The sequence below is a fragment of the Tinamus guttatus genome, unplaced genomic scaffold, assembly GCF_059628265.1.
Source record: "Tinamus guttatus ecotype Peru unplaced genomic scaffold, ASM5962826v1 Tinamus_guttatus_pri_ptg000492l, whole genome shotgun sequence".
NCBI classification, from domain to species: domain Eukaryota; kingdom Metazoa; phylum Chordata; class Aves; order Tinamiformes; family Tinamidae; genus Tinamus; species Tinamus guttatus.
The window spans coordinates 1,716,087-1,730,923 of NW_028289026.1; the positions used below are offsets into that span (position 1 = coordinate 1,716,087).

General features: G+C 46.1%; 1 protein-coding gene across 3 annotated transcripts in view; it reads right to left on the reverse strand.

Annotated features, from left to right (window-relative positions):
* Window positions 1-14,440, reverse strand: part of ENPP2 (ectonucleotide pyrophosphatase/phosphodiesterase 2) — a 65,341-nt gene extending 50,901 nt beyond the window's left edge. Inside the window, exons 1-2 of one of the 3 annotated variants that reach the window (XM_088533294.1) lie at window positions 14,383-14,440; window positions 1,908-2,010 (exon numbers count right to left, since the gene is read on the reverse strand). In XM_088533294.1, coding sequence (XP_088389420.1) covers window positions 1,908-2,010; window positions 14,383-14,403 — 124 coding nt within the window. In that variant the 5' untranslated portion in view covers window positions 14,404-14,440. Of the gene's footprint in view, window positions 1-1,907; window positions 2,011-2,246; window positions 2,295-2,388; window positions 2,459-14,382 lie in introns of those variants that run through there. The other 2 variants (XM_088533292.1, XM_088533293.1) reach the window with 2 other exon arrangements.
* Window positions 14,441-14,837: the final 397 nt, after the last annotated feature.

Sequence of the window (14,837 nt, forward strand, 5' to 3'; positions counted from 1 at the left end):
AGAACAGGAGATTTTCTTTCTCTTTAGCCATTATAGCAGTTCTTTGACATGCATGCGTAAGGGACTTGGAACAAAAAAAATGTATTAGTTTTGATTCGTATAGGAGTTCTACACTAGATTAAAACGGAAATTTGCATATTTTCGTGACATAACTCTGGAGAAATAACACATTGGTTCTTAAAGAGACAGTGTTTTGTCAGGACAAAATAATTCAATCTAAGCACCAAGGAACTTGAAAATACACAAGACAAGGCAGAGTGGAGCTGAAAAACAACATACAGCAGTCTTTTATTCTGCATGTTTCATAGCACCGGCCTTCTGATGAAGCACCCTGGGAGTCAGGCAACTATGAAAACCAAAGCAGATTCTCTGATCACAGCATTTTTTCTCCTTAAAGCAAGCCACATGCTCCAGCACAACAATTTCCTTTCTTTTTCAGACAGGTGTGGCTATAAGATTTCACTGTTAGCTATCACATCCAAAGTTTTAACTGAAATAAAAATAATTAGACTAGCCCGAGAACCCTTCTTGTCTCTCACTATTCTCACCTCTAGTCTCACTCTAGATCTAGACTACTTCAATGTCAGGGTCTTGTTCAATCCCAACCAAAAAAATTTCCCTAGATTGCCCAAAGCACCACCTCCTCTCTCGCAGGAGACCCTGTATTTCCTGCTGTTCTCCAGGGATGCTGAGCTAAGCCTCCTGCTGCTGGAAACAGTTACTGTTCCCAGCCCTGTGGCACTGAGCAACATGCTGGTGCCTCAACAGAGCTGACAGCAATGAGCTGCAACTGGTCCCAGTATGAGACCTTGGGGAGGTCGGTAGAAGCTACCTGAGCAGCCCTGCCCCAAAGCAGACAGTCTCCAGTGAAAGCAAAGCAACTGGCAGTCAGGTGCTGAGGCTATGAAACGTAAATCTTTCATGTCCCTATTACACGCGCTGCCTAACTACTCTATAGTTAGCCTTCTAGGAGATAAAAATAGAAATAAATCTGTTTTTGATTTTTTTCAGAAAATATTTTTTATTGTTATACCAATGCCAAAAGCAATAGCCGCTACCTTTTTAGTCACCTAAAATGCCACTGCTGAATGGACAGCAATTGTTGCAGAAGACAGGGAAGAGAAGGGGGGTTCAGTACCAGGAACACAACACATTCAGGCCACACTAACCACGTTTTAATGAAAACTCGCACACTAACATTACAGATAGGTGTCCTCAGTGAACCCCTTTCAAGTGTATTAACCAGTACTGTCAACAGCCACAGTTCTCTTGTCTTCTGCCAGACAAAGGAACAGAGAAACAAGCCCAGCCTGCTTAATAATGACACTAATAAAAGGCAACTTTTCCACACTATACATTTTTCTGCTTGGGCAATGCCTGAGCTCACAACACCTTGCAACTACGACAGCCCCCTCTGTGCCGGGGGAGCTGGGAGCCCACAGAGCACTGGCCTCCCTCATGCAGTGCCCGGGATGGGACACGGCACCTGCCACATGTCCCTTCTCTGCCTTTCGCAGGGGTGCCCCAAGCCCCCCCGGATTGCAGAAAATCCCCTCCCCAGCCACCGTGACCAGAGCAACCTGCTTCTCTGGGGTGTAGGAGGAACCTGCGCAGGCTGCCGTGGAGCCACTGATGGGCCGGGTTTCCATCGGACTGCCAGGGCTCCATCCTAAAATAAGTGAGATTCTCCATAGTCACATGCACACAGAGCAAAAGTTTAAGTAAATAGGAGACCTATAGGTGAGTCCCAAAGGTCAACTGACTCTGGCTCGACAAGTTATTTATTCTTCACTGTATGCTACAGGGAAAAGGAACAAGCAAACTACTGTCTCAGGGTAGGAGTGGTTTCTAGCAGCCGTATAGAGTGCAAGGGTATCGCAACGTACAGTGTGTGGCGGTCACCGTACCTGAGACCGGGCCCTCGTCCCATTCCTCGGATCTCCTGAACCGGTGTGCTGTAAATCCCATGCAGACATTTACTCCAAAGGCAAACGCAAATAACGATATAACCTGCAAAAGCAAAAGAGCAAAGTGACGGGGCTGCGCAATACACAGCGCTCAGATGGTCCCCGGCGCGTCCCAGCTCCCCGCGCTGCCCCCGCCAGCGCCGCCAGCTGTGCGAACCAGAGGGGGGTTATGAATAAAACATCTCCTTTTGCAGCTGAAATGCTCCTTTTTGCAGCAACTTTGTGCAGGGAGACGGGCTGCTTCTCCTCCGAAAGCCAGAGCGCTCCTTCCCTCCCTACCTGGTGCAGCTGGAGGCAGCTCCTGTGAGCCATACCCGAGGCGTCCCGCGCAGCCCTCGCAGCGGGCGCTCCTCTGCTTTATACGGAGCGCAGTGCTCTGTTTGCTCTGGACTCCGGGCTATTAGGCTACAACTAATCCCACCTGGTGAGGTTGACAGGCTCGTGTGATTTGTCCAGGGGGTGATTTCATCATGTTTCACTCGCAAATCGCAGCTCTGAGTGCAAGAAGCTCCAGGCATCATCTCTCGCTGCGCCCTCCCCCCAGACGCGCGCACACGCGCTTTTATGTGGTTTCCCCTGGCAGAGCCGGCTTTTCGTACGTCGCTGTGGCCAAGAGCCGTGCATGGCCGTCTCGGGCTCCGCCGAGAAGTAACATGGTTAAAAGAGAAACCAAATGCATTTGCAGCTGGCAGGAACGAGCCCGGGGAGCTTGGCAGGGCTGTGAAATGGGGATGTCCCGGTGGGGTCACCCTGCGCTCGCTCCTGGCGAGTGTGCTGGGGTGGGGGGCCCAGAGCCAGGTCCCGCTTGCAGCCAAGCTGCCACCGTCACCCCAAGCAAGCTGCAGTGCACACAGGTTTATCGGAACAGCTCGAAATCTCTGCTTTGGGAAAAGCAGGGAAGCAACATGCTCCCTCTGCCCCACATTTTGCCCCCAGAAAGCCTGGCTGCACCGATAAGCTCAGCTATTTACCGAGCTGATGAAAATGCTGCAGAGAGGGACATTTCGAAGCAGGGGCTTCTATATTATTTGCCAAGGCAAATTATTTACCAGCGCAGTTCGCCCCCTTTTTGCCTGATGAAAGCTTCTTTCATTAAACGGTTTACAAGCAATTACACTTAAAGGGACAGAGTCAGGGTTTGTGAGCCTGCAAACGAACTTCGCTTCCTTGGCGACTTGTCCCATACTGCATACCTGCACTGCAAAACCCAATCTAGTTTTCTTTAAACCATGTTGCAGTATCAAACACATGCAATCCCGAGCTTTCTTTAGGAGTGCACATTACCTACTATCTGTCCCCCCCATTGCGTAGCCTTGCAGGGCAGAGGCTAAAAATCCCTGCTCTTTGCAACGCACATCTTATCAGAGTGCCACCCTCAGCCAGGAGCTGATCCTTTTTTATGCAGCTCGCTAAGGAGAAGCGGTTCCTTTGTGCAGCTGTATCTTTACCCTGCAAGCCTCCGGGAAATGCGATTAGGCTGAGAAGGGTGCGATCTTACCCACTGCGAGACATTGTATTCCTCTGCTTTGCACTGCCCAGGCAAGGGACATAAAGTCAAGACCCAGCTCCTGATTTTCACTTCGCCACTGTCTGATTTGGAAATGAAGTAGGCAGCTGAGCCAAAGGTGATCTTCTACTAAAAAAAAAAAAGTGCCTAGAGAGCTAGAGAAATGGAATTACCAGCAATCTTACCAGCTGTTCCTACAAAATCCTTAGTCTCTGACATATCCTGCATTTAAACAACTGCATCCCATGAACTAGGTTAAGTACACTAGCATAAGAGAAACAAAAGGCATCACACAAAAAAATTCCTAAGTAAGTGCTGCATATCACAGTTAGTGAGGTTCATAATGGCAGAATAATAATAATAAAAGCAGAACATGGGACTTTTTGAAAACCCAACATTTTTCTAGGCCTGAGACTCTTGCCTCTCTGAGTTATCTAGGCAAAACAGCTAAAGTTTCAAATCTGGAGACCAGTTCTGAGGGCCCAGCCTAATGTGTCCAGCCTTATTTTTGGCTATATTGAACGCTTGCAGCTCCTGCATATTTTTGTACTCTTCCTAATGTGCAGGTGCGTATTTTTTCTGAAGAAAAGTTCCCAGCTAAGCTGGAAATGGCAACCCAGAAAAATAAGGCATCAAACAAAGACAAAAACCACAGCAGGACTGACTTCTCATTCAGATTTGAAAATGCACCTCTCATTTATTCACGCATGTAACCACTCTGGAGTTGGTAAAAAGCTGAAAATTCACATTACATGAGAAGTCTGTTTTAATTTTCTTGGTCTATATGACAAGCATGTCACATTAATTAATCTTCTTTGTTCTCCTCTGAGAACAAAATGGTTCACTGCTGGGTTCACTGGTAAATAACTTTTTAATTGGTAATTAATAATCATTACTTGTCAAAATAAATACTACTGTTTAAAAACAGAATAAAGAAGCAATAATATATAATGCATTTCTGAATAGTATTATTCAGGGAAATCAGAACCAGAATGCAGAGAGAAACTGAAAGTTTTAGAACCTAAACGAAACACACTAAAACAGGAATTTTATCAAAATCAACAGAATGAGAAAGTCCTGTAATGCGCAGCAACATTGGTTGTTGTGCGTAAGGACTGGCCTTTGGCTTTTACAGCTGTTTTCTATAACTGATGTTACTGATTCTTTAACTCAGAATGCAAAACTTCCAAGCAGCCACTAGGTGACACTTTGAATGTGGCTGCTCCACAGAGTTACAAGAATTTCTGCTCTGCTGCTCTATAGAGTTAATACAAGAAAGGCAGCATTTACAGTCTAATAAAAATCAGATTTTTCAATGACAGTTTTTTAATGAGAAAAGAAAATGCGGAGGAACCAAGTACATTGGCTGAGGCTGAGGCTGGGCAGGCTCCAGAGGAACAAGGATTCCTGTCTGCCTGTCCAGATTTCGCACGGCTGGGTGCAGCTTGCGATCCCCAAGAGGTGACAGTGAGGAAGTTGCCAACAGCCCTGGCAACAAAACCAGGAAGGTGAAGGCCTCTTCTCCAAAATGTCTCTGGGTCCTCCTCTAGTTTCACACACCTTCCGTGTCCAGATGTGGCCATGAAAAAAAGGCCAGTCGGGTACGCAAAAAGGCAATTTCAGAGAACAAAACGTTCTGGTGAACTATGGAAACTTAATCCCCAAACTCAAGCTGTGAGTCATGCCGCCTCAGATAAAAGTGCCATGAAACCAAAGAGGTTTTCAGCAGCTGAAGGAGAAGTGGAAATATGTGGGCACTATGCTGAAAACACCCAGCATCTCCTCAGCAAAACTAACACAACAAAGAGGCACCACATAACAAGAAAACTGATCCCTAGGAATAATGGACTGTAAACCATATTTTTATAAGGCTTTACAGATCAAAACCAAACATCCTTGACACTTGGCCAACAAAGCGGTTTGGACCAGAACTACAGTAGCTGGGTTGTGGCTGTGACCTGTGGTGCCTCCAGCCAGATGGTGGCCACTTCCTCACGAAACTGAGGGGCTGACGCACAGCAAGAGGGAAGGGGAGATGAGTGCATGAGGGCAAGGTCACCAGGAGGACAGTGCCTGCCACGTTAGTGACTCTCAAGTTTTGCCTTCAGAGACAAGAGGACAAGAAGAGCAAGCATCAGCCCAGGATCTGGGCCACAGCCATAGACGAGGTCCAAGAAATCTGCATATTCAGCCCTAGGAAAGAGATGTGTGTTCTGGGAAAGCTGCCTGAGAGGTACTGAAGGACAAGGGACCTCATCTGCTTGACTAGCAAGGACAATGTAGAGGAGGCATTTAGGGACATGGTTTAGCAGGCATGGTGGTGATGGGTTTATGGTTGGACTTGATGATCTTGATCTTCTTGATATTCTTCTTTGACTGGACAACTGGGCGGTGAAAAACCTCACGCAATTCAACAAGGCCAAGTGCAAGGTCCTGCACCTGGGGAGGAATAACCCCAGACACCAGTACAGGCTGGGGACCGACCTTCTGGAGAGCAGCTCTGCGGAGAAAGACCTGGGTGTCATGGTGGATGACAAGTTGACCATGAGGCAGCAGTGTGCCCTCGTGGCCAAGAAGGCCAATGGGATCCTGGGGTGCATTAAGAAGAGCATCTCCAGCAGGTCGAGGGAGGTGATCCTGCCCCTCTACTCAGCCCTGGTGAGGCCGCATCTGGAGTATTGTGTCCAGTTCTGGGCTCCACAGTACAAGAGGGATGTGGAGCTGCTGGAGAGAGTCCAGCGCAGGGCCACAAGGATGATCAGGGGCCTGGAACATCTGCCCTATGAGGAGAGGCTGAGGGAGCTGGGCCTGTTCAGCCTGGAGAAGAGAAGGCTGAGAGGGGATCTAATCAGTGTCTATAAGTACCTCAAGGGAGGGAGTGCAGAGGACGGTGATGGTCTCTTTTCAGTGGTGGCCACTGATAGGACTAGAGGAAATGGCCGGAAACTGAAACATCAAAAATTCCATAGGAACTTAAGGAAAAAATTCTTGACAGTGAGGGTGACAGAGCACTGGAACAGGCTGCCCAGAGAGGTTGTGGAGTCTCCTTCTCTGGAGATCTTCAAAACCCGCTTGGATGCAGTCCTGTGCCACGTGCTCTAGGTGTCCCTGCGTATGCAGGGGGGTTGGACTAGATGATCTCTAGAGGTCCCTTCCAACCCTAAGCATTCTATGATTCTATGATTCTATGATCAAGATTCTTGATCTTGATGGTCTTTTCCAACCATAATGATTCTATGATTCTGTGGCAACGCTGGAGCACAAAAGTACAGCAGTGACGTTCTGGCTGCCAAAGCACCGCAGCAGGCAGCAGACTGCCAATGACTGGTAAGTTGAGTTGGAAATAAAAAGTTACAGTCTGATCCTCATGGATCGGAGATGACACAGGCGTTCTCATGGATATGCTAAGGGAGTAGGCAGGGCTTGAGGAAAGGGAGCCCTTAGCCAAGACTAGGATTGTGACAAAAAGACCATTTGGACTCTCTCATCAAAGGGTTATGCCACAAAGTGTTGACCTTCACAGAAACATTCACACTAGTCCAATATACATATACATTCCTCACCCAAGAAATGATGGATGTCACATTTTTTTTTCCAACCAGTAGTCTTATTGTCAAGAAGTACTAAAATCTACCAGCAGTTCCTAACCATATGTCTTACTTCAGATAAGCATATATAAAAATTCAGGCATTCAAACTATCTCAAGAGGAAAGCAAGCCACTTCTTTATGCATAATATGAGTGAAACATGAAACCAGGGGAGATGATAGGAGGTTTTAACGAAACTAGGAGGTTTTAACGTAACTAGTAACGATAAGTTGAAGTAAGCTAAAAGGCTGAAAGAGAGAAAAAGCCCACCAAACCCAGGACTACTATTTACGTACTTAAATACACAATAAAGCAGATTATCTCAGACTTCAGATAATGCTCTTATTTTATTTATGTATCTTGTGCATACATCCTTTACTGTGTTTATTTTTTTTTTTCTTTTTCCAGGTCAACATTAGCTTTGACCTCCCTGGGTGTATAAAACTTCATGTGAGGACATCTCCAATAGTCCTGTGACATATTACTTAACCTCCTGTTTAATCTTATCTACCCTTAGCCCAAACTCTATTCTGGCACACTCTTCAAACTGAAGGCTTGTTTATCAAAGAAAAATTTCCAAGTGCTATTCTCTTCCTTGCAACCAAAATGTGGATATAATTAATACAAATTTGTTTACTTTTATATGTATTCTTGCCAAACAAATGTTTGCTTCTCTTAAATCTCTTTTTTAAAATATTTCAGCACTTGGATCAAGAAAGGAATATTTTAATTATTATTTTTCTTCCTTTCAATTTAAAAAACCCCACTATTTTCTGAATAGCAAAATACTGTTTTATTCCAGTTTAAAGAGATATGTCACCACCAGTACCTGTTCTCAGCAGGCCTGTAATTGGAGCTTTGGACAGCCATGCTCTCCAGCCCCAATACTTCTTCTGGGGAAGAGGCAGATCGGGATGAGACTAGGGCAGATGATTGCCCCACAGCAAGAGGAGGGTATGCACTCATTTGGGCACGTTTTCTGATGGTTCCATATTGCACAAGGAAGCATTCTGGCACCGAAGAAGGGGGCTTCTGTCATAGGGACATGTAAGCATCTATACCTATGACAGCTTTTTTGGCATGGCATATGAATGCCTGAACGCAGGACTACAATGCTGCAGTCCAGGGATAAGCTATGACACTGCTGCAGTTAACAGAAAAAAAGGCCACTGGGGCTTGACCCTATCTCATATGAATGCAAGTCTGATCCAAGCTCACAGCTCTTTTACTCGCATATGGGCTGCAGGATTGCTACACCAACCGCAACAAGTCCAGCATAAGTGGAACTCTTCTTTTCATAAAGAAACTGAAGAAATCAGGACAGCTGACAAAGAAGAAAGGTTCCCTAAAAGGAGCATCCCCTAAGGAAGGGGTAGCGCCAGACGCAGAGAGAAGGCAGCTCCGCTCCTCCATCCGGCTGCCTTGCTGCAGCGGTGCCACCACTCCTGCCCGGCTCAGGCTGCTGCTGAATAAGCATCTGCCTCAGCCTTTCTTAATGGCAAAATACAAAAGCCTAAAACCAATTAATTACTCTTTAGGTCATTTCAGACAGGTGGGCCATCTTCCAACCATCACAAATTTTCCCCAGTTGACTGTGTCACCACTCCTGCAGTTGAATGCCAGCTTTTTTCTAATTACAGCTGAGTGCAAAGGCAACAAATGCAAGAACAAAGGGGAAAACATCCTGTTCGAACAGTACTGCCTGTTTTCTCAGGGTGAGAAAAGTAGAAATGGCATTTCAACAACAAAACAATGTGAGCCTGTGCGGGACTCTTTTGAATCCCGTATCATGATGTGTAACTGAATAAATTTCAAGCTCGGCATGAATGCAATATGAAATGATGATGAAAGTGCTACTAAGCAAAAAATATGCAACTCGATGTTAGCATGGTCCTGGAGTTTGAATAAGGATTATCTTTGATTTCTTTTGATTTTGGAGTTGACTACGTCATACCTAGAGGTCCCTTCCAATCTCAATCATTCTGTGATTCTGTGATATTTTTGTCATCTGTGTAGCATAATACTTTGGAAAGGAATAAAGGCAGTCATTTCTTATGGATCAAACAAGGTGACCGTAGGAAAACTATAGCCACTTAAATATTAATAGGTTTCCTCAATATATTAAAGGAAATAATCTTACTGAGTTTTGTTTCTCTGATTCAGATTTTTTCCATCTAACTATATGAGACTTCCAGGAACAACCTTTTGCTCAGTATCAATCCTGACTGCTGTACAATAAAAGCAAGTTATACTTGCTCAGCCCTTACAGAAAAGATGCATCTTCTCCCCACTCCATTAAATCCCTGTTTCAAAGTAGACAGCAATAAAGTTGCCTTGAAATGATATTTGTTGAAGTTTCTCAGGGCAGACCTACATGTTGCCGAGCATTCACAGAGCACCTGATGTTTAAATTACTGTCCTTCTCCAATTGCTGCCATCTCTTCTCCAGGATGCAGTATCCGAACACCTTCCAAGGCAATGTCTGTTTCAACGCAAAGTCAAAAAGACCTGAGTACACCACAGCTCTGATGAAGTGCCTCCAAAGAGACACTTGCTTCTCCTAGACATGACCACCTCCTGCTGCCTCTCCACCACTCACCTGCACTGCACCTCACCAACTGGTGCTCCTCCAGCCTCACTTGGAGGAATACTATGATTATGTCACTTAAGAACACTGAAGAACAGCAAACCTAGGGCAAAGGAGAAGGGCTGCATGATGGGAATCAGCTAGGAGCAGCAGTATCTCCTTCAGGTTTCAGCTGCACAGGGAGGTGCTCAGGTCTGCCCCTCAGGCTAACCAGGCTCACTTTGCATGTACGTATTTCCCCCGAGGAGGAAGGAATTCCTTAGGTCATCAGAGCAGTATCCAAAGTGAATATCTAACTATGATCTCATGATCTCACCCCTACTTGCAGGTGACCTGAGCATGCTGAACATCTCTTGGACTTTGCAGATAGTTTGGCCTGTTTTTGGCAGGTTCCAAATTCTGATACCTTCTGACAACACACATTACTCCTACACATTATGAAAGAAGAGACAAAATGGAGCTCTGGAAACTCCAGCAGAAGAACTCGTTTCTTCCTTTCTGCTGTTTGGTGACTCAGCAGGGAACCATCATCCTTGCAATCTCAGGCTGACTGCAAAGGCTCCATTTTGGTTATAAGCTGCCACACAACTCCAGTATAGGTTTAGGGGCATTAAAAGGTTAGAAGCTATTCACTGAAGTCCTCTGGTCAAGCTCAGAAGTAATGCAATCTTCTGGGAATGGTGGCTAGCTGAGGTTTGGACCCTTTGGACTTAAATAGCAGGATCAATCTTTGGTATGATCCTGTCGTTCACGAGGAATGCACAAAAAAATGCTGTTTCCCTGAGCACGCAAAGGAATCCTTTTGTTCCAGATACCCAGGCAGCACTTAGCTGCTCCCAGCGCTTATCCTGATGAGGGGTCATCAGCTCCAAGGAGATGTCCTGGACTTCACAGCAGCCCTCCCCTCCCCCAGCTCCCAGACCTCCACGGCCTCCTGGTGTCTCTGCTCCTCCCTGCTCCTCACACTGAGGTGAGGCCCCCATATGGCCCTGAGGAAAATCAGAATCTCCACGTCTGCCACAAGTAATTAAGTACAGAGATTTGTTTCGCTGGGACATTTTCACCCTACCCCTTCAAAAGAGCTTTATTTTCATCAAAGTCTATGGTGGTGGGGGTTGTATTTCTTCTTCTAGCTAAAATGTCTTTCAGGTGGCCTCTGGGAATGCACTACAGCACCAGGAAGGTGGGTTTGGGCAAGGAGGCCTCCAATGCATTGCCAAACTGTGAAGTTCTCTTCTGCCAGGCACCCTTCAGCCAAAGCCCCATCCTCAGCTGGGGGGAAAGCTCTACCTCCAGTTCCTGGTTCCTCTCTACCAGGCAGCAGCAACCCCCAGCAGCTCTAAGTGCCTTCCCAGTTCTCCTACGCTGTCCAGGAAACTTATTCCAGGTTTCCCATTCAGCAATGGCCCCAGGCATATACAGTCATTACAGCTGTAAGGGCTTTTCTCCAAGGAAGAAACACACACTAAATTGTTACATATTCTGATGATAGCGATTTCCATCTTGAAATTCTCTTTATGCTCTTTTGCCTTTCTGCTGCTGCTTTTCAAGGATGCAGGTGCTTACTGCTGCACCAAAACCACAGGGTGCTGCCTTGAGGGCTTGCGTTCACATGCAGCAGTTTGGTGTTTTCTGCGGGGCTGAGCCAGTGGGCCACATTGCTGAGGACACATGGAGCAGTGCAGTATTTGTAGGCTGTTCTCCCCGCAACCCCGCCGCCGACGCTTTGGTAAGCAATTTGCAATGTACCAAGGAAAGTGTTCAAATCCTGTCCCAGGTTTTCACGGCACTCACTGTAAAACCTGGAGAGATTCACTAGGGTAGCCTGGCTAGAAATATTCTGCCCTTTTTCAGGTCTTTGTGTACTTCCACCTTGCAAATTATTCATGCCTGTCGAAAGAATGAGCTACTGAGTTAGCATATATTTGTAGCAAGCAGATGAACTCAGCCTGGCATGCATTCTCCTGATGTAGTCCTGGCTACGTGTAGTCCTCAAGCAGTGTAACCAGGCAGCATAGGAAATGTGTCCTGGAGCTGCCCTTACACCTGCTTTCTGATAGACACCAATATGAACCCAGAAGCTTGAGATTTGAATAAAAAACATGTCTAAACAAAGAGGTATTGGGAAGGATGGTTAATACATGCCGAGTTCTTGGACTACTACAGAGAAGAGAAGAAGGGCTTCAGCTGAACACACTGCTTAACAACAAGCAGCAAGAAATAAAGGACCATAATGAGAATAAAACAGGAAATTGCGCCAATAGGGATGGGATGTAACTGCTCTGGGAGGGAGCATTTCAGAAAAAAAATGGCAGGAACAGCTCTGGCAGCAGTCCACAAAAGATATGCAGGTTCCTACATCCATTGACACGGGAGGAAAAAATAAGGTTATGCTCAGGGATGATTTCCCAAGACTCAGTTTCACATACACACACATGCACACAATAGCTAACAAAGAGGAGAGAGCAAAGCCAGAGATGGCTTCTGAAACTACAAGGCTTTCAGCAAAAGTCTTTTAACAGCCAAAACATACATGGAAACAGAAGTTGAGATGGCGAGAGTCCAGAAACATATAATGTTGGGCATTACATGTATACATATGAGGTTGAGATTTGAGGCTCCAAGTGAAAACTGCAAGAGAGCAGTGAAAGAGTGTGTGGAATAATATACGAACAAAGGAGAGAGCTTAGAGGTGAAGCGTGAGGTCCTTTACAATAAAAAGAGAGGAAGAAGGACCTAAGGTCTCCCATAGAAATGAAAAGAGAAGGGCTAGGCAGAATTGCATTAGCAGAGAAGGCAGCTGGGGACACAATTTTCTGTCCCCATCCCACATGACAGAAAGACACATCTGCAATAGTATAAAGGGCTTGTTTGGCTCAAGCAGGGCTGGAAGACAGAAACTGGGCCTGCCTGCTATTATTTTATATTCATTTTCCTTTTTGTCCAATTTCTCACATGCAGCACCAGCTGCTGGGATTTCTGAGCATTTCTTAGCACTTGGGAGCAACATCTCTATCTGGAAATAAGACCCGCTGCCAGGACAAAAGACCATTTGCCACAAATCTTTGTTATGGCATTTAATCAGTATACAGCAGGAAAATACTTCTCCTTTTTTCTTAGGGCTTCTCTATTTTTGTGTATTTATTTATTCACATTTCTTGGTATACTGAAGAACCAGCTTCCATGCTCTCTGTCGCTCTCCATGCTTGCTGCACGCAGTTTGTGGGTCTGAAGGCAACGAAAGCCCGTGAAACCCCTGGTGACCACAGTCACCATTTCCCCATTACAGGTTAGGGGTCGGTTGGTAACAGATACTAACAGGTACAACTTGCAAGCATGATGCTACTGCATTAGGTCTGACATTCAAATGCAGCCGGCATCCTTTATGAATAATGAGAAACCTTCTCGCTGCCATGACTTTATACTCACAGTTTAACCATTAGATTATGCCCTCTGAAACGAGTGGAGGGGTTGCAAGATATATATTGCCGTGCAGACAGGACTTGGTTCTTTAACATGCTGCATGGGCCAGCCTGCTGAGAGGGCACATGTATACAGTACTGGGCTTCAGGAGGGCCTTCTTAACCCCAAGATCTCTGTAACTGCTTAGCAAGCTGTGGGAGAGGAAACGGGGGCCGCAGCACCCAGGAGAGATGCCGAAAGAGCCCTGGCACTGCAAGGAGCAAGTACTTTCCTCCTGCCAGAAAAGCTCAGTACCCCTGTGTTTGAAATAGAGGCGGCAATGAAACGCTTCAACTTGCCAAGCTCAACGTCTCCAGCTGGGCTGGAGGGCAACCAGGAGCGGTATGCAGGGCACACGATGTGGGCTGAAAGAGAGCTTCCCTGCACTGCCAATAATCAGAGGCAAATCAGGATTAAAAGCAAAACAAATCAGAAGCAAAGGAGACTCAGAAGAGGGACCCAGTGATTAATATTTTAATATCAGGCTCACCAAAGTGATTATAATTCCTATCACGCAGAACAGAACTACAAAGGATGAGCTGTTTTAATAACTTCGTATTAACTTGTGTCTCTAATCAGAGCTTTGAGCCTGGGGCACAGGGAGTTATGAAAAGTTAACAGACCCTTAAGGTGTCCGTGCTCTGATGAAAGAAATTCATATATTTGCCTTGGAAAAAAGGCTTAGAAAGAAGTGCCTGTAATGGCAGCCTTATTTAGACGCATTGCCCTTAAGCCCAACACTTTACAGGTTAAGGTCCAGACAGTGCAAATTTTAATACAAATCAAAAGCAAAATGATGTGCAAATTAAACTCATAATTACTTATTCCCGTAGCACTAACACTGCAGAAGGAAAATACAAACAAAACACGATTGACTTTAGTTGTGTCTGGACTGGGTGCCAATTTTAACATCGCTACAAGGTAACCAGATATGAAAGGTAGTTTATATATTAAAAAGATTAAAAGAGAAGGGCATCTTCATAATGCAAAACCAGCTATCAGAGACCCAGTAAGTTTTTTTAAAAAATATACATCTCCATGTATTAAATGAAAGTCTCTACTTGAACTCCGAAGCAGAGGGTTTCCAGCGTTGCCCCCAGATGCACGCTGAAAGGGCTCGGCAGAAATACCCCGGTGCTGCTGCATAGCCTTGTTCCTGGTTTGCAATTCTGTCTGCTGCAATTAGATTTATATGTAAATAGATTGACTTAAGGCCTCCGTAACAAGCTAGAGGAAATGCAGGGGGCAGAAGGGAAGACGCTCCTACCGTACCAGCGGTTCTTTCCCCTCCATGGCTGGCAGGTAGTGCAGGGAGCCGGGTTCAGCGGGACACGGGGCACCGGGATGGTCGGGATCAGCCCCGCACCACTGGGATCGTCGGGATCAGGCGCGCGGCCCCGTGCTGGCGCGGGTGAAGTCAGGGCGCAGCTGCCGCTCGGACAATGGCCCCATTGGCACCGGGCTCTGAACAAAGACGATGCTTTTGGGGCGGTTACACCCCACGTGGGACACCCGCCTGAAGAAACCACCCCATGCTGACCATCTGTTATTAAATTCACCCCTCTGATGTGCTTGCTTAATCTTTTCTATAGTTTTTTCCAAGCTCGGGCCACCTTTGCTGGAGCGCGTAGAGGCTCGACCTCCTGCATCCAGACAGGAACCATCGGAACCCTCAGGTCTTTGATGGGCTTTTGAGAGAAAAAAAAAAAAAAATCTCTAATCAATTC